This window comes from Oryctolagus cuniculus, chromosome 1 (genome assembly GCF_051225735.1).
Source record: "Oryctolagus cuniculus isolate XC-2025 breed Fujian yellow rabbit chromosome 1, ASM5122573v1, whole genome shotgun sequence".
In the NCBI taxonomy this organism is placed as follows: Eukaryota; Metazoa; Chordata; class Mammalia; order Lagomorpha; family Leporidae; genus Oryctolagus; species Oryctolagus cuniculus.
This window is the reverse complement of record NC_142867.1, coordinates 66,974,921-66,997,084: the sequence shown is the minus strand read 5'-3', so window position 1 is coordinate 66,997,084 and position 22,164 is coordinate 66,974,921. Positions and strand designations below refer to the sequence as shown.

General features: G+C 41.0%; 1 protein-coding gene across 9 annotated transcripts in view; it reads right to left on the bottom strand.

The window, feature by feature from the left end:
- Positions 1-22,164, bottom strand: part of UVRAG (UV radiation resistance associated) — a 327,227-nt gene that overhangs the window by 203,454 nt on the left and 101,609 nt on the right. For all 9 annotated transcript variants that reach the window (XR_016232752.1, XR_016232751.1, XM_017344617.4 and 6 more), the window contains one exon: positions 15,850-15,932. Coding sequence is in view for 7 of the 9 variants with exons in the window: in XM_017344617.4 (XP_017200106.3) it covers positions 15,850-15,932 (83 nt within the window). In the remaining 2 variants the exon portion in view is untranslated. The remainder of the gene's footprint in view (positions 1-15,849; positions 15,933-22,164) is intronic.

Genomic DNA, 22,164 nt, shown 5'->3' with positions numbered 1-22,164 from the left:
TTGTTTTTTATACGTACAGAAAATTTATCCAATATGCCAACCTCAGGCACTCACTCTTACATGTTCAATCATAGTCAGTAATTTCAGCAGCTTAAAACTGCAATACACACACACATACATCTTTCCCATTCCAAACTGCATCCCTTGAAAAAGAGCCCAAACTCTACAGAACATGGATGACAGCATGGGAAAAGGGAAAGAAAACAGGTTAAGAAAACCCCAGGTCTATCTCAGTGCAATAACACATAAGTCAATTCCCCTTTCTTCATTAGTAAAATAGAAATAACAGCAGCAATCCAATGAGTTTAAGAATTAAACAGGATATAAAGGACGTACCTGGCAGATAGTGCATATTCAATAAATGTGCTGTTAATTATTCTCACTCAAAAATTGTTTGCGAAATTAACTAAGTAACTATGTAAAGACAGCAGCTATATCCACAAAGTCCTCTCTTCTGCAGGCAAAATAGCGTCTAGTTCTTGTATAAATGCTTTAAAACCATTCCCCATCCTGGCCATCTCCCCTCACTTTTTCTCAGAGTAAATTGGGACTCAAGTAAAGAAGAATTTTCCAAATATGAGCTAATAAACACAAAGTCCAGGAAGACTATTATTTCCCTCCACCTGGACAATATATTTTAATTAATGCAATATAAAATAATCTTAACTCCTTTTTAATGTTGCTAAGTCAATTTCTTGGCTTACATGGAACTTTTCATAAATTTTAATCTCCAGACGAGCTCTCCATGAACTGTTTAAAGCCAGTTCTCCTCCAGGGTTCGAATCTAGCACTGTCACAAGAATCAAAGAATCTGAGGACTAAAAAATCCAGGGCTACTGTGGAAGTCATTTTACCTTCATGGCATTATGCTTCCTACAGTGTCCAAGAATAAGGAATAGGAGCCTGAGAACAGGCAGGGATGCCAACTAAGGAAAAGGCATGAACTCCAAGTCACTTCACACCTATCATCCTCAGGGAAAAGAAGTAAAAGGAACCATGTGGCCCTAGTCACAGAAACACCTCAGTGGCAAACCTACAGGTGTTAGTTAACACTCTTCCACAGGGAGGTGGGGAAATGAGGAGTATACTATGCGTGTTCTGGAGAGCTCAGGAAAGCCTATTATGAAAGTCTCCATTGTGTGGGTGCCACAGGACTCTGAAAAATGCCTGGCCCACTTTATGCTCAGGTGCACCACCAAAGAAATTTTACTGGGAGGGGTCTGCATGCTATTAGGCAGTTTCAAGAAGAGAAAGGATGTCACAGGGAATTCCACCACATGAGATGGAGAAGCACAATGGAAAGGCCTTTCCCACCAAACAGACCTGGACTCCGAATGACTTACTAGCTGCATATCTTGGGAACAAGGAACTCAACTTCCCAAGCTTACCCAGTAAAACCAGGGTTATTGTGAATATCACAAAAATACGTATGCTAAGTATTTAGCACTTAAGTGCTTTTCATGTTTTAGGTACTTAAGCATTACTTTCCTTCTCCCAACACATAAATAGACCCTTTGTAAAAAAAGGATTCTGACTTACTCTAGAACACAAAACATTTAGAGATTATTATTAACTTCTCAATGAATGAGTGACTCCTTGCTTGCTATATCTGTAAATCTGTCCAACTAGAATATAAGTCCCCAAAGAAAGACTCGGGCTTCTCATGTTAATAGAGTATTTCCAGTCATAAAGAACCAACTGTAGGAATGAGGTCAATGCAAAGTCCACTCTCAACAATAAGCACGTTGAGTCTTACTACATTCTCTTCCAAGGTGAACCATCCCACTTTAAGAACAAAGATTAGTCCAAGGGCCAGGTGATATACTCATGAGCATAATGCACTGATTCTCCCAAAATTTCTGATAAATTCTCTTAATAAAACAACATGTTAAAATCAAGTTATGGGTGGGGTAGGTGTTTAATGGCAACTTGTTATTTTCATTGGCAGAGACACCAGGGTGAAATCACTAAACCTTGGAAAGCTGCCTTGGAACATGCCTGGCACCAGTGGGAATGTAGAAGTTACAAGGAAGCTATGAGGGGCGTGATGGTAAAGCCTTAATTCACAGTGACATCTTAAACAAAGCAGTCTCAGTAAAGCAACCCTGTGAATTCAAGCCAGAATTAATGGACAGGGGCAGAGACAGAGAGTATCTCGTGCATAGAAGACTACTTACATACTTAATTGCCCTCAAAGTTGTTCTATATTTCTTTACACTGATTTTATTCTTCATTCATTATTTCAACAACATTTGAAAATTGACTTTGCTCTAAGCCAGGATTTCTAAACATTGTTTTGGGGATGGCTCATTTAATTTACCCACTAAGTTGCCATTTTCTATTGAACATTCAAGTGAACTTCAGAAAACTGACTTAGCGGCATGAATAGCCCACAGAAGTTCTAGTTAAATCCTGTGAGAGTGGGCCAGTGTTGTGACACAGTTCAAGTCCCAGCTGCTCTGTTTCCGATTCAGGAGCTGCTAATGCTCCTGGGAAAGCAGCAGAACATGGTCCAAGTACTAGGGCCCCTGCCACACACGTGGGAGACCAATATAGAGTTTCAGGCTCTTAGCAAAAGCCTAAGGTAGCCCCAGCTATTGTGACCATTTGGGAAGAGAATGAGCAAATGGGAGATCTCTCTCTCTCTCTCTCTCTCTCTCTCTCTTCCTCAATCCCTCCCACCCTCCCCCTCATTATCTCTCTGTGTCCTTTAGCCTTCCAAATAAAGTAAATCCTATGGGATCTCTCAGTACGTCCTGACTACTCATTTAATAAATTAGGTCATTTAACATACAATGCTTTCACAGAACATTTCCAGTTAACAAGCACTTTGCCCAAAATTAAATATTGTTATTTTATATTAAAAATATAGTTTAATCATGGCAGAACATATCATCTTTGAAAAGTTGATTTTAAATATACTACTTTAAAAATTTCTCCAAAAATATACCTATTATTCAGTTATTATGCCATCACATTGTGTTTCAATCATTTGTTTATACATTCATTCAACAAATTCTATGCATCCTATCCTGAGGCACTTTGGTGGTGTATGCTAGGGAAAATAATTGTGAACCAGATATATAAAGTTCCCTAACATTATGTCGGTTATGTTTTCCACTCTCATTCCAAGAAACATTTTTATAAGAATTATTTATGTATATGAAAGGCAGAATATTAGAGAGTAAGAGAGAGATACAGAGAAATGAAAGAGAGAGAGAGAGAGATTTTTCATTTGCCAGGTCATTTCCCAAAGGGCCGCAACAGCAAGGGCTAGGCCAGGCTGAAACCAGGAGCTAGAAACTCCATCCAGGTTTCCAACACAGGTGGCAGGGGCACACATACGTGGTCTAACTTCCACACTTTTCCAGGTGCCTTAGCAGGGAACTGGATCAGAAGCAGAGCAGTAGGGATTCAAACTGGCTCTTCGAGATGGGATCTGACATCTCAAGCAGTAGCTTAACATACTGCACCACAACACTGGCCTTTAAGAAACAATGTAAAGCCAAAAAGTACCTCAAATCTTTTTTTCAGCTTACACACACACACACACACACCCCTACAACTTCAACAGAAAGCACCTGTCCAAGAAGAGTTCATAATACAACAAATACTTCTAACTGAAATTATTGGAGTTGTTTCTGAATTTAACTAGAAAATGTACTGTAAACTATTGAAATGATTCAGAGAATTTTAAAATAAAACTTTGTGTACTGATTCAGAAATAATTTTGAAAATCTAGAGGAAATAGATGATTTCCTACCAAAAAAAATTCAATTAATTAATCAAGGAAATGAAGGAAAAAATGGATAGAGCAGATGGCACTACAGGGGTTACAATAAGATTCACCATTAAAAAACCCTAGATGATTTAATAGCTAAGTTCTAATCTTTAAAGAGCTGAAAATTCCCCCAAATTATTTAATCTGTCTCAGATGATGATGATGATGATGCCAATCATTAATAAATATAGAGCAACTATGCCCAAGCACACTACTGAGCACTCTATAATAATTTGCTTAACCCTCCCAACAACCCAAAGAGTAGACGCTGTCATTACCATCATTTTACAGATTAGGAACACAGAAAAGACGGACAGCTTCACAATTCAATTTTAATATCTTGGGAGAAATGGATACTCACCACCCTCAAAACAGCAACAAATACTATACAATAATCTCACATGTAGTCATGATCAAAAGACTAAACTATAACTAGTCAGTAATATACTTATCAGGAAAGCCATGCACCTTATTAAGTTAAAGGAAGAAAAGTTTAATATTAACAAATGTTGAAATGTCAAGAAAACCAAGAGAACTTTTCATTAAAAAAAAAAAAAAACAAAAAACAAAAAAAAAAAAAACAGAAGGGCTGGCACTGTGGCGCAGCAGATAAAGCCGCAGCCTGCAACGCCAGCATACCATACAGGCAGCCCCATTGAGCCCTGGCTGCTCCACTTTCAATACGGCTCCCACTAATGCACTTTGGAAAGCAGTAGAAGAGGGCCCAAGTAGGTGGGCCCCCCACCCAATCAAGTGGGAGACCTGCATGGAGTTCCAGGCTCCTGGATTTGGCCTGGCCCAGTGCTGGCGGTTGTAGCCATTTGGAAAGTGAAACAGCTGGTCAAAGATGCTCTCTCTCTTCCTTTCTCTCTATCAAGTAAATAAATAAATCTTAAAAAAGAAAAAAAAAAACACAAGAAAAAAAATTAGATATGGTCTTTGAATATAAAATTTTCTTAAAATTACAGCCTTTCCCTATAATAGCCATAAGTATACAGAAATGGAAGGCATATTTTATACAAAATGTATAAAACTATTACATACTTAAGAATAAATGAAAGGCAAATAAAAATATAAAGAAAACTACAAAGTTTTCTTGAAAAAATAAAATAAATATGAACAAATGTAATGGAACACTGATATAAAACTGACAGCTCGCCCAAAGTTAGAATGATATTTCAATTGATAGAAAAGTTTTCATTAAAATTCCACTAAGGTTGATTTTTTTAGACTAGGATAAAATAACCTTAAAGGTTACACAGAAGAAAAACTCTAAAAATAGCCCAAAAAGGAAGAAAAGGAAGAATAGCAAAAGAGGGACTTGCCCTATTTGATCCTAGAACATACTAAAAAATACTGTAATTAAATAAATCTGGAAGCAGTAAAATAAACAGAAATCCAGAAAAACAAAAAAGGGGACCCAGAACTAGACTGCAGTACATATTTTCTTTTAATAAAAGAAAAGTAGTATTTAAATCCATTGGGAAAAGGAAAGTGCTGGCACACTGAATTACAAGTTAACTGAATAATTACAAATTAACTGAATAATACACTAAATAACTAACCCAAGGAAAAATGTTCAGCTTTACTTGTAGCTCAAACTAAGTAGTTAACCAGACTTAAAAAATTAAAAAAAAAAAAAAATTGAAGTTACACTGAAGTATCATTTACATTGTTCAAATTATTAAAAATCACCAAAAAATGATGACACCAATTGCCTGGAATGATTCAAGGTAAGGAGTAATGTTATATATTATATTGCCTGTTAGAAATCTATCTGGTATCTCTTAACATGAAAGCTGCACAAACCCTTTGACTCAGAAATCGCACTGACTCCTGAGAAGTTGAAGTAATACCTTGACATCGCTCAGGTACAACAAAGTTAATCCATAGAAATAAAGCCATCACAGAAATAAGAGTATCTATGTATATATTCTCTGAGTAATATGTACACTAGGAAAACAAATAAACACAAAAATCCCAAAGCTAGAATAAACATGAAATCCCTAGCATCAAGGTAATGGCTGAATAAAAACAGTACAGCTCCATGGTAAACTATTATTAAGCCATTAAGAGAGTGAATTTACCGGTGCTGTGGCATACCTGGTAAAGCCATCACCTGCAGCGCTGGCATACCATATGGGCACCGGTTCAAGTCCCGGCTGCTCCACTTCTAATGCAGCTTTCTGCTATGGCCTGAGAAAACAGTAGAAGATGGCCAAAGTCCTTGGGCCCCTAAACCCGCATGGGAGACCTGGAAGAAGCTCCTGGCTTTGGATCAGCACAGCTCCAGCCATTGCAGCCATTTGGAGAGTGAGCCAGCGGATTAAAGATCTCTCTATATACATATTTATTTCTCTCTCTCTGTAACTCTGCTTTCCAAATAAAATAAATAAATCTTAAAAAAAAAAAAAAGAGAGAGAGAGTGGGGGGGCTGGCGTTGTGGTGCAGGGGGTTAATCCTCTGCCTGCGGCGCTGGCATCCCATATGGGTGCTGGTTCACATCCCGGCTACTCCTCTTCCAATCCAGCTCTCTGCTATGGCCTGGGAAAGCAGTAGAGGATGGCCCAGTCCTTGGGCCCCTACACCCGTGTGGGAGACTGGAGAAAGCTCCTAGATCTTGGCTTCAGATCGGCGCAACTCTGGCCATTGCAGCCACTTGGGGAGTAGACCGGCGGACAGAAGACCTTTCTCTCTGTCTCTCCTTCTCACTGTCTGTAACTGTAACTTACAAATAAATAAAATCTTTAAAAAAAAAAGTGAATTGGAAGGATTTGCATATCAACATTGAACAACAAAAGCAAGATGCGGAGTAAATACTCTCATATATAATATCTATCCAATTTGTTAAAACAATAATTAAAATCAGGTAATTTGGTGCAGTAGTTAAGATGCCACTTGGTATACCCACATCTCATATTGGAGCACTTAGGTTCAAGTCCTGGCTCCACTATGGATTCCAGCTTCCTGATAAACTGTGTCCCAGCAATCAGCAGGTAATGGCTCAAACTACTTGAGTCCCTGCCACCCACATGGGAGGCCATGATTAAATTCCCTGCTCCTAGTTTTAGCTTGGTCCAGTCCCAGCTATTACAGGAATCTGGGGAGTAAACCAGCAGATGGAAGTATGCCATAGTTTTTGCATATTTCTCACTCTGTGTGTATTTATATAATATATATATATATTTATGGTTTATATATAGTTATTAAGAATATTTGCATCTTATTTAAAAGTCCAATACATATTCACATACATGGCATCGATGACTACTATTCATGGAAGCCATGAGACAAATACAGATGGAAACACATGAGATTCTTAACATGGGTGAAGGGCTGACTAGCTTCATATGGACATGAGTTCTGTCTTGCAGGCAGGGGATGGGGGAGAAGGGTTTAAAGAAAAAAAGTTACAAGGCAGAGGCAAAAAAGACCTTTCATCTAAAATTACTCTATTACTCTAACATTTTGTTTAAATGCCATTTTTATAAAAATGCAAGTGCATTTTTATGTAAATATATTCATTTATACACATATACATAAAGATGAAAAACAAGTATAAACTATGCTATTACACACAAATGTAAATTTTGTTAAAAACTTATGTTAAATACTAACACTTTATTTTAAATTTTGATTGAAAATCTAATACTTAACACATGTACCTGCTTTCTTACAAAAAGCTTTAATTTCTTCATTCCTTTCTTTCTTTCCTCTCACCCTCCTTTCCTCCTTCCTTCCTTCCTTCCTTTCTTCCTTTCTCTCTCTCTCTCTTTCTTTCTTTCCTTCTATTATCAATAGGGCATAATGGAAAAATGTATATGTACTGGGGCCTGGCTTAGTCTGCCTTTCTTTACAGTAGGATTCTCTCTCCCTCTCTCCTTTTATATGAAGTTTTTTTTTGTTTTTGGACAGGCAGAGTGGACAGTGTGAGAGAGAGACAGAGAAAGGTCTTCCTTTTCCATTGGTTCACCCTCCAATGGCCGCCGCGGCCGGCGCACCGCACTAATCCGATGGCAGGAGCCAGGTACTTCTCCTGGTCTCCCATGGGGTGCAGGGCCCAAGTACTTGGGCCATCCTCCACTGCACTCCCTGGCCACAGCAGAGAGCTGGCCTGGAAGAGGGGCAACCGGGACAGAATCCGGCGCCCGACCGGGACTAGAACCTAGTGTGCTGGCGCCGCAAGGCAGAAGATTAGCCTAGTGAGCCGCAGTGCTGGCTTATGTGAAGTATTGAGATGGTTATTTACGAATCCAAACCTAGTGACAATTACAGGTAGTAGCAGTAGCTAGTATGATTTATCACTCAGCTATCTTCTGGAATCAAAGAGTATATTACACAGCAAATTAGCCACTGTCACTTCTTGTTGTTAGTATCTCTTAACGGCAATCCTCTTAATCCCGCTTCTAACCTATTTAAAATAAGCAGACAGACACGGGGTAAGAGCCTAGTGTCTACAAGGAAAAGTATGTAAGCTTTATACGTAACTTTTATGACCTCTTCTTTTCACAGCTCAGTAGCCTGTGTGTGTGCAATTACCACTTAGGAAAAGACTACTAGGGCAGAAGAAAAAAACCTTTCCTGGAATCAAGTTGGTTATCACATCCATAATTGAAAGATTATAAACAAAGTTATGGACTTACACTTCTCATCCCATCTGTTTTATAAATATCACCCTAAGGACCATTTATTTGTTGTGAGCACCCCCTTTTAAAATGGCAACTTTACAGATGAAATTACCCTCTATCAAAGTCGGGGAAGAGGAATTTCCCTGCAGAGAGCCAAATAAAACTCTCCTAGAGAAAGCCATGTAAGCGGTAGCATTAAACGTCACCAAGTCCTGAAGCTTTCACCGGACGCTGCGTGAAGGGCGGTGGCAGAAAGAAAAGAGGCAGCTGAAGGTTCACAGATACCACTGCGTTTTCAACACGTTTCAGATACAGGGGGGCCGGTGCTGTGGGGTGACAGGTAAAGCCACAGCCTGCAACATCCTGGCTGCTCCACTTCCTAGTCAGCTCGCAGCTAATGGTCTGGGAAAATGGCCCAAGTGTTTGGGCCCCTGCACCCACCCAGAGGAGACTCCTGGTTCCTGGCTTTGGCCTGACCCAGCCTTGGCTACTGCAGCCTCTGGGGAGTTAACCAGCAGACTGAAGATCTCTCTTTCTATGGCTCCTTCTCTCTGTAACTCTGCCTTACCAAAAAAAAAAAAAAAAAAAAAAACTTGTTCAATTTGATCAACAGAAACAACATTTATTATCTACTTAATACATAAGATGATAGACATTGTGATAGAGCTAATACAAAGACCAAATAATACCAGGATTCTGTTATGAAAGAGATCATAGTTTAGGGGTATTGAGAAGAGAGGAGGCAGAATCAGACAACAAATTAATTATGAACACCATAAATGCTCTCCATAAAGACAGCTATTAATTACAGGCTGGAAGGCATTGTCCCTATGGGAGTATTTTGAGCAATATCTTTTGAATATCACATTTAAAAGTGTGAACTTTATCCACCCTATACACAATAGCTCAAAGATTTGTAAGCCCAAACAGTGGCAAAATGGATGATTCTTTTATGGCAGCAATGTGGCTGAAAAACTGTACAGAAGCAGCACAGAAGGCTGGAGAGCTGTACAACGTGCTGGTTAAGAAGGTGGACTCTGAGGCTAGACTGCCTGGCTTTGAACACAGGCTCTAACAGTATCCCAGCGTGTGACCTCGGATGTGACCTCAGGTAAGCTACTTGCCTGCTTTGGACCTCAATTTCCTCGTCTGCAACTGGGAAGAACAGGTCGCACTACATACCACACAGTCTGGATGGTTTGAATACGATTTGGCTCGTCACCACAACCAGACCCCAATCTTAGGTTAATGCATTAAACACCACTTATGGTGTTTGAAAGTGGGAACTTTGAAAAGTGATTGAATTGGGTCAGGTTGCTAGGGTGGGTCTCCATAATGGAATCATGGTTCCTTTAAAAAGAAAGGCACAGGGATTGGCCAGCGCCCGCTGCTCAATAGGCTAATCCTCCGCCTGCGGCGCCGCACCCTGGGTTCCAGTCTGGTCGGGGTTCTAGTCCGGTCGGGGTGTCCCAGTTGCTCCTCTTCCAGTCCAGCTCCCTGCTGTGGCCCGGGAGTGCAGTGGAGGATGGCCCAAGTGCTTGGGCCCTGCACCCCATGGGAGACCAGGAGAAGCACCTGGCTCCTGGCTTCGGATCAGCGCAGTGCGCCAGCTGCTGCAGCCGGCAAGCTGTGGCCATTGGGGGATGAACCAATGGAAAAAGGAAGACCTTTGTCTCTGTCTCTCTCTCTCACTGTCCATTCTGCCTGTCAAAAAAAAAAAAAAAAAAAAAAAAGACACAGGGATATGGAGAATGAACCTGCTCCCAGTCTCTCTGCTTTCTGGTTTGCTATGTGATTCTTCCTCCATCATCCTCTGGCCTCACCAGATGCCTGAACCAAAGAGCTGGCCTGATCTCAGACTGTGTCCCAGGATCTTTGAAATATTTTACTGGCCGGCGCCGCGGCTCACTAGGCTAATCCTCTGCCTTGCGGCGCTCACACACCGGGTTCTAGTCCTGGTCGGGGCGCCAGATTCTGTCCCGGTTGCAGTGGAGGATGGCCCAAGTACTTGGGCCCCTGCACCCCATGGGAGACCAGGATAAGTACCTGGCTCCTGCCATCGGATCAGTGCGGTGCGCCGGCCACAGCGGCCATTGGAGGGTGAACCAACGGCAAAAGGAAGACCTTTCTCTCTGTCTCTCTCTCTCACTGTCCACTCTGCCTGTCAAAAAATTTTAAAAAAAAATTTTTTAATTTAAAAAAAAAAGAAATATTTTACTTTACAAAATTCTCACAGTATTCCTAATAGTAGGAGAGAAATAAAATCCCCATTTTACAAGATTAGGCTCATTAGAAAAGTTAAGTCATCAGCTCCAATTTCTACATCCAGTCTACCTGCACATGGCAGTTTCAGGACTGGAACCTCCATGGAGAGCCAAAGTCCTTCACTTTCCCGCTGGAATCCTATTTATCAAGCTGGCAGATAGCCATTTCAGAAGAGGAAGAGGGGAAAAACTATACTAGAAGAAAACCACTATAATAGAGCTACTGCTTTTAGGGAGTATAAGAAGAAAAAGAATAATCTTTTTAATACAAAAATAATCTCTCCATCTCAGAGAACAGGCAGGGCTAGAGATGACCCTGGGCTCCCAGTCTCGCCCCTCAGGTTCACTCTGGTTACAACTCTAAATTGCCAACTCGACCATGTCATTCCTCTCTTTGTAATCTTTCAATAGCTCCTTATCACCAACAAGATTTTTTAAAATGTAAAAAAGAACCAGAAAGAGAAAACTATCTAAAAAGCTTATATTCTTCAATCTAGAAAGAATAAAAATACATTTAAAAGTTAACTTCTAAAATGACATAAGCACTTTATATTCTATTGAAGTGCTCTACTTCTGTCACCCCACAATAAAAAAGATGAATGGAATTTCAAATGCCAGTTAAAGAACAACATTGACACCTTGTGGTGAACATCCTAAAGGATCAAAAATAACAAAGTAACCTGTAATCAAAAGTCTGTTTACCTGAAAATAAACCTCTAGGGGCCAGCATATCAGGTAAAGCTGTCCCCTGAGATACCAGCACCTGCTAATACTCTTGGGAAAGCAGTGGAAAAAGGCCCAAGTGCTGGGTCCATGCACCCATGTGGGAGACCCAGAAGAAAACTGACTCCTGGCTTCAAATGGGCATGGCTCCACTGTTGCAGCCATTTGGAGAGTGAACCAGGGAATGGAAGACCTCTCTCTATCTCTCCCTTCCTCTGTCTGTAATTCTGCCTCACAAATAGATAAATAAAAATCATAAAAAAAAATTTTCTATTTCTCTGTGACAGTCACATGGAAACAAGTCAAGAGAGAACACATGGGGCTGACACTGTGGTGCAGCGGGTTAAAGCCCTGGCCTAAAGTGCCGGCATCCCATATGGGCACCGGTTCATGCCCTGGCTGCTCCTCTTCCAATCCAGCTCTCTGCTATAGCCTGGGAAAGCAGTACAGGATGGCCCAAGTCCTTAGGCTCCTCACCCACGTGGGAGACCTGGAGGAAGCTCCTGGCTCCTGGCTTCGGGTCAGCATAGCTTCGGCCATTGTGGCCATTTGGGAAGTGAACCATCAGATGGAAGACCTCTCTCTCTGTAACTGTGACTTTCAAATCTCTCTCTCTGTAACTGTGACTTTCAAATAAATAAAATAAATCTTTAAAAAGAGAGAGAGAGAGAACACATGCACAGTAGTGGTACAGCAGTATAGTGAAGGTTCTTAACTAGAACACACTCTCAACAAACAGAAGCAGAAAACCTGGGTTCTAATCCTGATTCCTTACAACACCGAAAACTTTATACAGTTCAATGATACCAGACTCTGTGTTTTCATGTAATATTACAAATCAAGGCTGGCACTGGGGCTCACTAGACTAATCCTCCGCCTGTGGCACCAGCACACCGGGTTCTAGTCCTGGTCGGGGTGCCGGATTCTGTCCCGATTGCCCCTCTTCCAGTCCAGCTCCCTGCTGTGGCCCGGGAATGCAGTGGAGGATGGCCCAAGTGCTTGGGCCCTGCACCCACAAGGGAGACCAGGAGGAGGCACCTGGCTCCTGGCTTTGGATCAGCGCGGTGCACCAGCTGCAGCAGCCATTGGGGGATGAACCAATGGAAAAGGAAGACCTTTCTCTCTGTCTCTCTCTCACTGTCCACTCTGTCAAAAACAAACAAACAAACAAACAAACAAACAAAGTGGCTCCTATTTAACAGACCAAGAAAGCACGGGAAAAAGAAGTGGAATATTTTCTTCAGAGTCTCCTTCTGTGGGCAATGCTGCCTGAGTTAGAGAGGAAGGACCAGGGCCAGCGCTGCGGCACAGCGGGGACAGCTGCCATCTGCAGCTCTGGCATCCCAGTGCAGCTATTTGGGGAGTGAACCAGCGGATGGAAGACCTCTCTCTCTCTCTCTCTCTCTCTCTCTCTCTCTCTCTCGTCTCTGTCTCCCCCTCTCTTGCTGTAACTCTGACTTTTCAAATATATAAATAAATCCTTAAAAAAAAGAGAGAGGAAACAAGGAACAGTTTAAAGTGACAGGCACAAACTAAGCTTCCTAAAAAACATTTCTATGGCAAAAACCATGGGAACAGTGGAGTATTTACTAGAGCAGAAGATGCATACTTGTTTAGTGAAGTCTAAATTACACAAATATGTAACATCACTGCTTTCACCTTTTAGAAGAATTCGAGAAGTTAAAATAATTAGGATAAATCTGAGATAATTAAAGGCAGCTACCATGTTAATCAAAACATTCTCTAGTGCACCACATTGCTCCACAAGATCCAACAGTCTTCCTTCGATTCTTGCGGTCTTATTTTATCACAAAGCTTTCAAAATTCCTTGAAACCATTCTCTATCTATCTATTTATTTATTTATTTATTTTGTGACAGGCAGAGTGGACAGTGAGAGAGAGAGAGACAGAGAGAAAGGTCTTCCTTTTGCCGTTGGTTCACCCTCCAATGACCGCTGCGGCTGGAGCACTGTGGCCAGCGCACCACGCTGATCCAAAGCCAGGAGCCAGGTGCTTCTCCTGGTCTCCCATGGGGTGCAGGGCCCAAGCACTTGGGCCATCCTCCACTGCACTCCCGGGCCACAGCAGAGAGCTGGACTGGAAGAGGAGCAACAGGGAAAGAATCCGGCGCCCTGACTGGGACTAGAACCCGGTATGCTGGCGCCGCAGGCAGAGGATTATCCTATTGAGCCGTGGCGCCAGCCGAAACCATTCTCTTTTTAGCTTCTAAAATGCTACACTATCCTTCCAAATCCTTTCCTAACTTGGTAGTTTTTCTTTCACTTCTATTGCTTTTACTAATAACATCACATAATCTCACTTAGAAAATATCTTTAAAATAACTGTATCCATATATTCATTTTACAGAAGGGAACAGAGGTCAAGAAACGTTAGTGGCTTATTAAAATTTAAAACTATTTCTAGACATTGTTTTTTTATTGCTTAAAACTCAATGTGTCGGGGCCAGCACTGGGACACAGCAGTAAAGCCACCACCTGCAGTGCCAGCATCTTTCGGTCCAGCTCCTGCTATAGCCTGGGAAAGCAGTGGAAGATGGCTTAAGTCCTTGAGCCCCTGCACCCACTTGGGAGACCTGGAAGAAGCTCCTGGCTCCTGGCTTCGGATCGGCACAGCTCCAGCCGTTGTGGCCATCTCAGGGGTGAACCAGCAGAAGGGAAGACTGAGACTCTCTCTCTCTCTCTCTCTCTCTCTCTCTGTTTCTCCTTCCTTCCTTCTTTCCTCCCCTCCCCTCCCCTCCCCTCCCCTCCCCTTCCTCCCTCCCTCTCTTTAACTCTGCCTTTCAAATAAATAAATAAATCTTTAAAAAGAAATAAAATAAACTCAATGTATCCCAAACTCAATAGGTTCAAATATTTGTATCTGGAGGCCAGCACTGTGGCATAGAGGGTAAAGCCGCCACCTACAGTGCCGGCATCCCATATGGGCGCCAGTTCAAGTTCCGGCTGCTCCATTTCCAATTCAGCTCTCTGCTATGGCCTGGGAAAGCAGTAGAAGATGGCCCAAGTCCTTGGGCCCCTGAATCCATTTGGAGACCCGGAAAAAGCTCCTGGCTCCTGACTTCAGATTGGCGCAGCTCCGGCCATTGCAGCCAAACGGGGAGTGAACCAGCGGATGGAAGACTTCTCTCTCTCTCTCTCTCTGTGTGTGTGTGTGTGTGTGTATCTCTTTCAAATAAATAAATCTTTTTAAAAAATTTGTATCTACTTTGACAGCCCCCACTTTCTATTTCCACTCTAATTACTAAGCCCTGACTGTTCTGTTACATATTCTAAGCCAGGGGTGGGGAATATCTGGCCTGCAGGCCCTATAAGGCCCACAAAATCATTTGTTCTGGCCTTGCCAAGGCAACCACAGTTGGGACTTGAAATTCAATAAATCTATAGCAGGCTAATTTTTAAGCTGATAATTTTGTATGGCCTTCAAATCACGTTATAAAAATCCAAATGGTTCCTTGGCACAAAAAAAGCTCCCCACCCCTGTTCCAAGCAGTCAAGATGAAGGCATCTCTCAGATAAGACTCAAGCCATCAAACATATGTGCTTACTGTAGTCAAAATCGTTGTTACTTCAGAGTAATTTACACAGTCCATGAGACTACAGCATCATGTACAAGAGTCAGCATTTAAAAATGAAAGGCCAATCTTATAGTGCTTATAAAATAACCACTTCTCCAGTCGTCCTTCTGGGCTCTTCCTCTGGTAGATATATAGAGCATGTCTGACAGTCTGAAATTTATGATGTGTTATGTCAACATTAGAAAAATCCTGCCAAAATCAAATTTCAATGAACAATCTCAGTCTGAGTAGGGTGAACACAGGTTGAATGTCACTGTTAACTTTATTCTGAATTGCATTTATTTTGGTAGCTTGCCCCTTGGGAAAATTTCCTTGATGATCTACCACATCTGAAATTAAAGCCAAATTTCAAAATCTTTCAAAATTAAGCCCAGACATTATGAAAATACAGAGCTGAGACATTTAGGCCTCTAAGCATTAGATTCATACAAAGCCCCTTTGGTTTGCCAAACATGATTCCTTCAAGAGGACCAGCAGGTCAAAGCCCTAAGCCCTGGCTGGGGCTGCCAGGGGCTGTTCTGATGATACTGCAGCTGTTAAGGCTTCAGTGTGTCTAAATTGTACACCTCTGAGTGCTGCTCTCTAGCGTGCAGGATGTCAGAAAACAGATCACTTGCCTGCTTCAAGATCACCGGCTTTAACCACCCTCCCCCAGTCCAGAAAAAGGAAATGAATTTCCAAAGGCTTTGTGAACCAGATAAACTTAAATCACTGTAGCCCATGAAGCCTTCACTTAAAAATGCCAAGCCTGAGTAATAGCTTCAAAAGCTCCTGCACACCTCCTCACAGTAGATATGTCACAAACTCAAAATAAGGCAGAGTCTTTAGAATTCAGGAGGACTCCAGGAAGTTTCTTACCGTAGCAAAGAGAAGACGTCGTAAGAATTGCGAACGCAGTTCTGATCCACCTGAAGGTTACTCTTCTGAGCACTTGAGTGACCCTGAAAGATGGTTATCAAAAAATTAACCAACACTAACAAATCTGTGCACAAATTAATCACACTTATTTTATTTAAAAAGAAAAATTTACAATAAACAATTTGAAATTTTAGAGATTTCTATGAGTTAATTCCTACATGGCTGAAGTCTACTCTTTCAGGCAAGGTTTAAATTGTCTTCTTTTTCCTACAGAAACAATGTTTCTCATTGTAAACTCCAGTGAACTTCCCAAAGGAGCTCCAGAAATCTTTTTAACATATTACATGACTCAAGAAGAGTATTAACGGGCTGGTGCTGTGGCATTATAGACTAAGCCTCCACCTGCGGCACCACCACCCCTTACAGGCGCCGATTCATGTCCCGGCTGCTCCTCTTCAGATCCAGCTCTCTGCTAATGGCCAGGGAAAGCAGTAGATGGCCCAAGTCCTTGGGCCCCTGCACCCTCGTGGGAGACCCTGAAGAATCTCCTGGCTCCTGGCTTTGGATCAGCTCAGCTTGCCCTTTGTGGCCATTTGGGAAGTGAACCAGCAAATGGAAGACCTTTCTCCTTCTCTCTCTCTTTGTAACTTTGCCTCTCAAATAAACAAAATCTTTAAAAAAATTTTTAAAGAGTATTAACAGTAATATTTTCAAATATGCCAAGCCATCATATGTAGTTTTTGTGGGAAAAATGCATTCCAAGTTCTAATTAGGAATATAAGAAACAAACATTTCCACTCAGTGATAAAAAGGAGTAATGATAGTTTCTAAAGAAAAGACAGCATCATTCTACAAGAAGAACGGAAGAGGGGTTTCTGCCATCTTTAAGAAAAATGAAGTAAATAGCAGATAAGGGAATCCAGCACTGTGGCGAAGCAGGTAAAACCACTGCCTGCAGTGCCAGCATCCCATAAGGGTATCGGTTCGAGACCTGGCTGCTCCACTTCCAATCCAGCTCCCTACTAAATGCACCTGGGAAAGCAGTGGAGGATGGCCCAAGTGCTTGGGCCCCTGCACTCAGGTGGAAGACCCAGAAGACGCTCCTGGATCCTGGCTTCAAATCAGCCCAGCTCTGGCTGTTGCAGCCATTTGGGGAGTGAACCAGTGGATGGAAGACCTCTGTCTCTCTCTCTGCCTCTGCCTCTGTCTCTCTGTAACTCTGCTTTCCAAATAAATAAATAAATCTTTAAAAGAAAATATTAGATAAGGAAAAAAGACTGGACCCAGCCCATCAGGATTTCAATTCAAGTCCTTAACATAACATTTCTGTAATTTTTTTTTTTTTTTTGACAGGCAGAGTGGACAGTGAGAGAGAGAGACAGAGAGAGAAAGGTCTTCCCTTGCCGTTGGTTCACCCTCCAATGGCCGCCGCGGCCAGCACGATGTGGCCGGCGCACCGCGCTGATCCGATGGCAGGAGCCAGGAGTCAGGTGCTTTTCCTGGTCTCCCATGGGGTGCAGGGCCCAAGCACCTGGGCCATCCTCCACTGCACTCCCGGGCCACAGCAGAGGGCTGGCCTGGAAGAGGGGCAACCGGGACAGAATCCGGCGCCCCAACCGGGACTAGAACCCGGTGTGCCGGCGCCGCTAGGCGGAGGATTAGCCTAGTGAGCCGCGGCGCCGGCCACATTTCTGTAATTTTAAGCAAGGCACCTAAACTCTCTGAGTTTAACTTTGGTTTTTTCATTGGTAATGTGGAGATGTTAATAGTATCTACCTCAAAAATTATTGTGGCAATTGAAATACTTAATATTTGTAAAATGAAAGGTATATAATAAGTACCACATTAAGTATCTGTATTTATAATGCCAGTATAAGCATTTTTAAAAGTCACTTTACTAAAAACATTAAAATGATACTAGAATACCATAAACAATTTTATGCTAATAAATTTGACAATATAAATTAGACAATTCCTTAAAAATATTCAAATTGTCAAAACTGACACACCAGGAAAACAACAATAGTTGAACAGCCCTGTAGGATCTACTTTAATGAGTAAGTCATTGAAAATCCTCTCATAAAAAGAACAGAGACAGAGGCAGAGAGAGAAATCTTCCATATACTGGTTCACTCCCCCAGATGGCCTCAGCAGCTGGAGCTGGGCCGATCAGGAGCCAGAAGCTTCTTCTAGGTCTCCCACGTGGGTGCAGGGGCCCAAGGACTTGAGCCATCTTCTGCTGCTTTCCCTGACCATAGTAGAGAGCTGGATTGAAATGGAGCAGTCAGGACTCGAACCAGCACCCAAATGGGATGCTAGACACCATAGGTGGTGGCTTTACTAGTCATGCCACAGTACAGGCCCCCAAACAAATCTTAAAACAAGAACGACAAAGAATTTGCATGCAAAATGTTGATTAATTCTATCATATTTAAGGAAGAAATAACACCAAGAGGAGCAGCCGGAACATGAACCAGAGCCCATATGGGATTCCTGGGCCACATTCAAAGGCTCAGCTTACTAAGCCACAGTGTCAGGCCTGGAAAATTGTATTTCATGTCATCAATCATCGAAAGAGAGCTGATCTAGCTATCCTAGTATCACACAAACAGACTTTAAAACAAAAGTTCTTATAAGACAAAGGAGGACATTCTATAACTAACAGGAGTCAAGAAGGTATAAGCATATGCAAATAACAACCTGTAACAAAATACATATGAAACAAAAACTGACAAAGTTGAAGGGGAAAATAACCAGAGATGTCAACAACCTGCTTGCAATTATGTAAAGCACAATTAGTGCTGGGATATTCTCCACCTTCGGACAGATGTCTATTTACAAAAGAATACCTTTTATAAAATCAAAAACCATACAAAGTACCTTCTCAGAGTGTAATGAAATAAAACTAGAAATCAGTAACAGAAAGAAATTTGGAAAATTCACAAATGTACTAAGTAAATAACACACTCTCAATAATCAGTAAATCAAAGAACAAATCTCAAGGTGACTTACGAATGATATGAATGCAATGAAAACACATCACATCAAAACTTAAGGGATGCAATGCTCAGAGGAAAATTTATAGTTATAAACACATAAAAAAAGAAGTTCCTTTAGGAACCAGAAAAAGAAGAAACCAATTCCAAAATAAAGAGGAAGGGAGGATAAAGAAAGATTAGATCTACAGAATAAAAAATTTTAAAAATAGAGAAAAATCAACAAAAACAAAAGTTGGTTCTTTTGAAAGATCAACAACATTGACAAATCTTAAGTTAAACTGACCAAGGGGAAAAAAAAACAAAGAAAACTCAAATCACCAAAATCAGGAACAGAAGTGGAAACACTGTCAATAACCTTACAGAAATAAAAAGGATAATCAAAGAAAACTGTGAAGAATTATATTTCAACAAATCAGATAACCTAGATCAAATGGAAATTCCTAGGAACACACAAACTACTGAAAAGGGAAGAAATGGAAAAATCTGAATAGATCTGTAACAGCAACAGAGATTAAATCAGTAATCATAAGACTGCTAGCAAAAAAAAAAAAAAAAAAAGGCCCAGAATCAGAATATTTAACTGGTGAATTCTACTAATCATATAAAAGAAAAACCAAAACATTCTTCTCAAAGTCTTCAAATGAAACAAAAAAAGAAGGAAGCACTTCATAACTCATTCTGAGTCCAGTACTACCCTGACACCACAACTAGCAAAACACACACACACACAAGAAAGCTAAAACCAATATCCTTTATAAATATAGATATAAATATAGATATATAATCATCAACAAAATACTAGCAAAGCTAGTATAATAATGTACTAAAAGAATTAAAAGAATTATACCATATAACTTGGGATCTATAGCTGGGTATATATGCAAAAGAATAAAAAGCTAGTTCTCAAAGAGGTATTTGTACACTCATGTTTGAAGTAGCAGTATTTACAATATCTCAGGGATAGACCAATGCATGAGTTCACAGACAAATGAATGAATGAACCAAAATGTGGTATGTTTATACAATAGAATAGCATTCAGTCTTCAAAAAGGAATTTCTGGCACATGCTGTAACACAGATAAACCTTGAAGACATTACGTTAAGTGAAATAAACCAAAGGACAAATACTGTATGATTCCACTTATACCAGGTACCTAGACTAGTCAAATTCACAGAAACAAAGTAGAAGAGTAACTGACAAGGCCCAAGGGGAGGGGAGAAAGAAGAATTGTTATTTAAAAGGTAAAATTTCAGGGTCGGCATTTGTCACACCAGTTAAGATGCTCAGATGTCATACCAGAGTGCCTGTATTCAAGTCCCAACTCCCAGTTTCAGCTTCCTGCTATGGGCACCCTAGGAGGCAGCAGGTGAAGGCTCAAGTACTTGGGTCCCTTTCCACCTAAGAAAAATCCACACTGAGTTTTGGGTTCCTGGCTTCCGCCTGGAGCAGTCCTGGCTGCTGTGATCATTGCCGGGTGAGCCAGAAGAAGGAAGAGCTCTGTCTTTGTCTTTCAAATAAAATGAAAATAAATAACTTTTAAATTTAAAAGGTAGGGGCTGGCACTGCAGCACCAGCACCCATGTCCCTGCTGCTCCTCTTCTGATGCAATTCTCTGCTAATGCACCTGGGAAAGCAGTGAAAGATCTTGGGCTCCTGCACCCAGGTGGGAGACCCAGAAGAAGCTCCTGGTTCATGGCCTTGGATCAGCCTTGCTCCAGCCATTGCAGCCATTTGGGGAGTGAAACAACAGATGGAAGACCTCTGTCTCTGTTTCTCCCTCTCTCTGTCTGTAACTCTGCCTCTCAAATAAATAAATAAAAGCTTTAAAAAAATTTAAAAGGTAGAATTTAGGTTTTGCAAGATGAAAAGACATGGTAGCACTGGCTGCATGACAAATGTGTACAGAGAAACTGAGAAATCAACCTACAGAATAGAAAAAAAATTTTTACAAATCATATATCCGATAAAGGTCTAATGATACCCTGACTATGTGAAGAACTCCTAAAATTCAACAACAACAACAAAGACAAAAAACCTAATTTAAAAATGAGGGAAAAACTTAAAGACACATTTCATCAAAAAAATGGAGGGTGGTTACTTCATAACCACCAGGGTGGCTAAAACACATACACACACACACATAGACACAATAAATACAAGACAAAGAAATACATACAATAAATACAAGAATGTGGAGAAATCAGAACCCTGATGCACTGATGTTAAAAAGACTAAGTGTTCCACCAGTGTGGAAAAACACTGACAATTTCTCAAAAAGTTAAATACAGAATTATACATGACCCAGCTACTCTACTCCCAAGTATATATCTAAAAGAATTGAAAACAGCCACTTCAATAAACACTGGTACACTCATGTTCATAGCAGCACTATTTACAATGCCAAAAGGTAGAAACAACACAAATGTCCAACAACAGATGCAAGGATAAACAAGATGTGGTATATAAATGCAACAGAATATTACTCAATCCTAAAAAGGAATGGGGTACTGATACATGCAATATGTGGATGCACCTCACAAACATTATGCTCAATGAAAGAAGCCAGACAGAACACGTCACCTAGTGGAAGTCCAGTTATGTGAAGTACCTGGAAAACATAAATGCACAGACCGGAAAGCAGATGGGGGTTTGCCAGGGCTTTGGAGGAGGGCCAAATGCAGAGTGACTGCTTCCCATCTGGAGAGTTTTCTTTTGTGGTGAAGAAAATGTTTTGCAAGTTGAGAAAGGTAGTGTTGCACAACACTGTGAATGTACCCATGCCCCTACACTGTATCTTTAGAAAATAATTCTCTATGAATTTCAAGAAAAAAGAGATGGCTATGAAATAATGACATGTGGCAAGGGCAGATGAGGACAGTCGAGAGCCAGGTCTAACTGGCCGCATAATCCAAACAATAATATCATATCCAAAAAATAATAATCCAAACAACAATAAAGGACACTAGAAGGAGGTTTTAAATCCTCAGGAGAAATGATTAATAATGCTCTATTTGGTGTTTTTAATGTTATACAAAAAGTTACCAAATACTCTTTCTATTAAAAAATCATCCACACCGACTGACCTATAACTAAAGCCAACACTTTAACTGAGAGCAGGGATCCCAGGTTTTCATCCACTTTGCTGCCACAGAAGTGAGAAAAGCCAATTAACTCTGGTGGGGAGTCCATCAGCATATGGAAGATTTCTCTGTCTCTCTTCCTTTCAAATGAAAATGAAAGGGAAATTAAAAAAAAAAAAAGTTTTCTTAAAAAACAAATTAGATCACTACTAAGAAAAACAATAATAAAACCTGA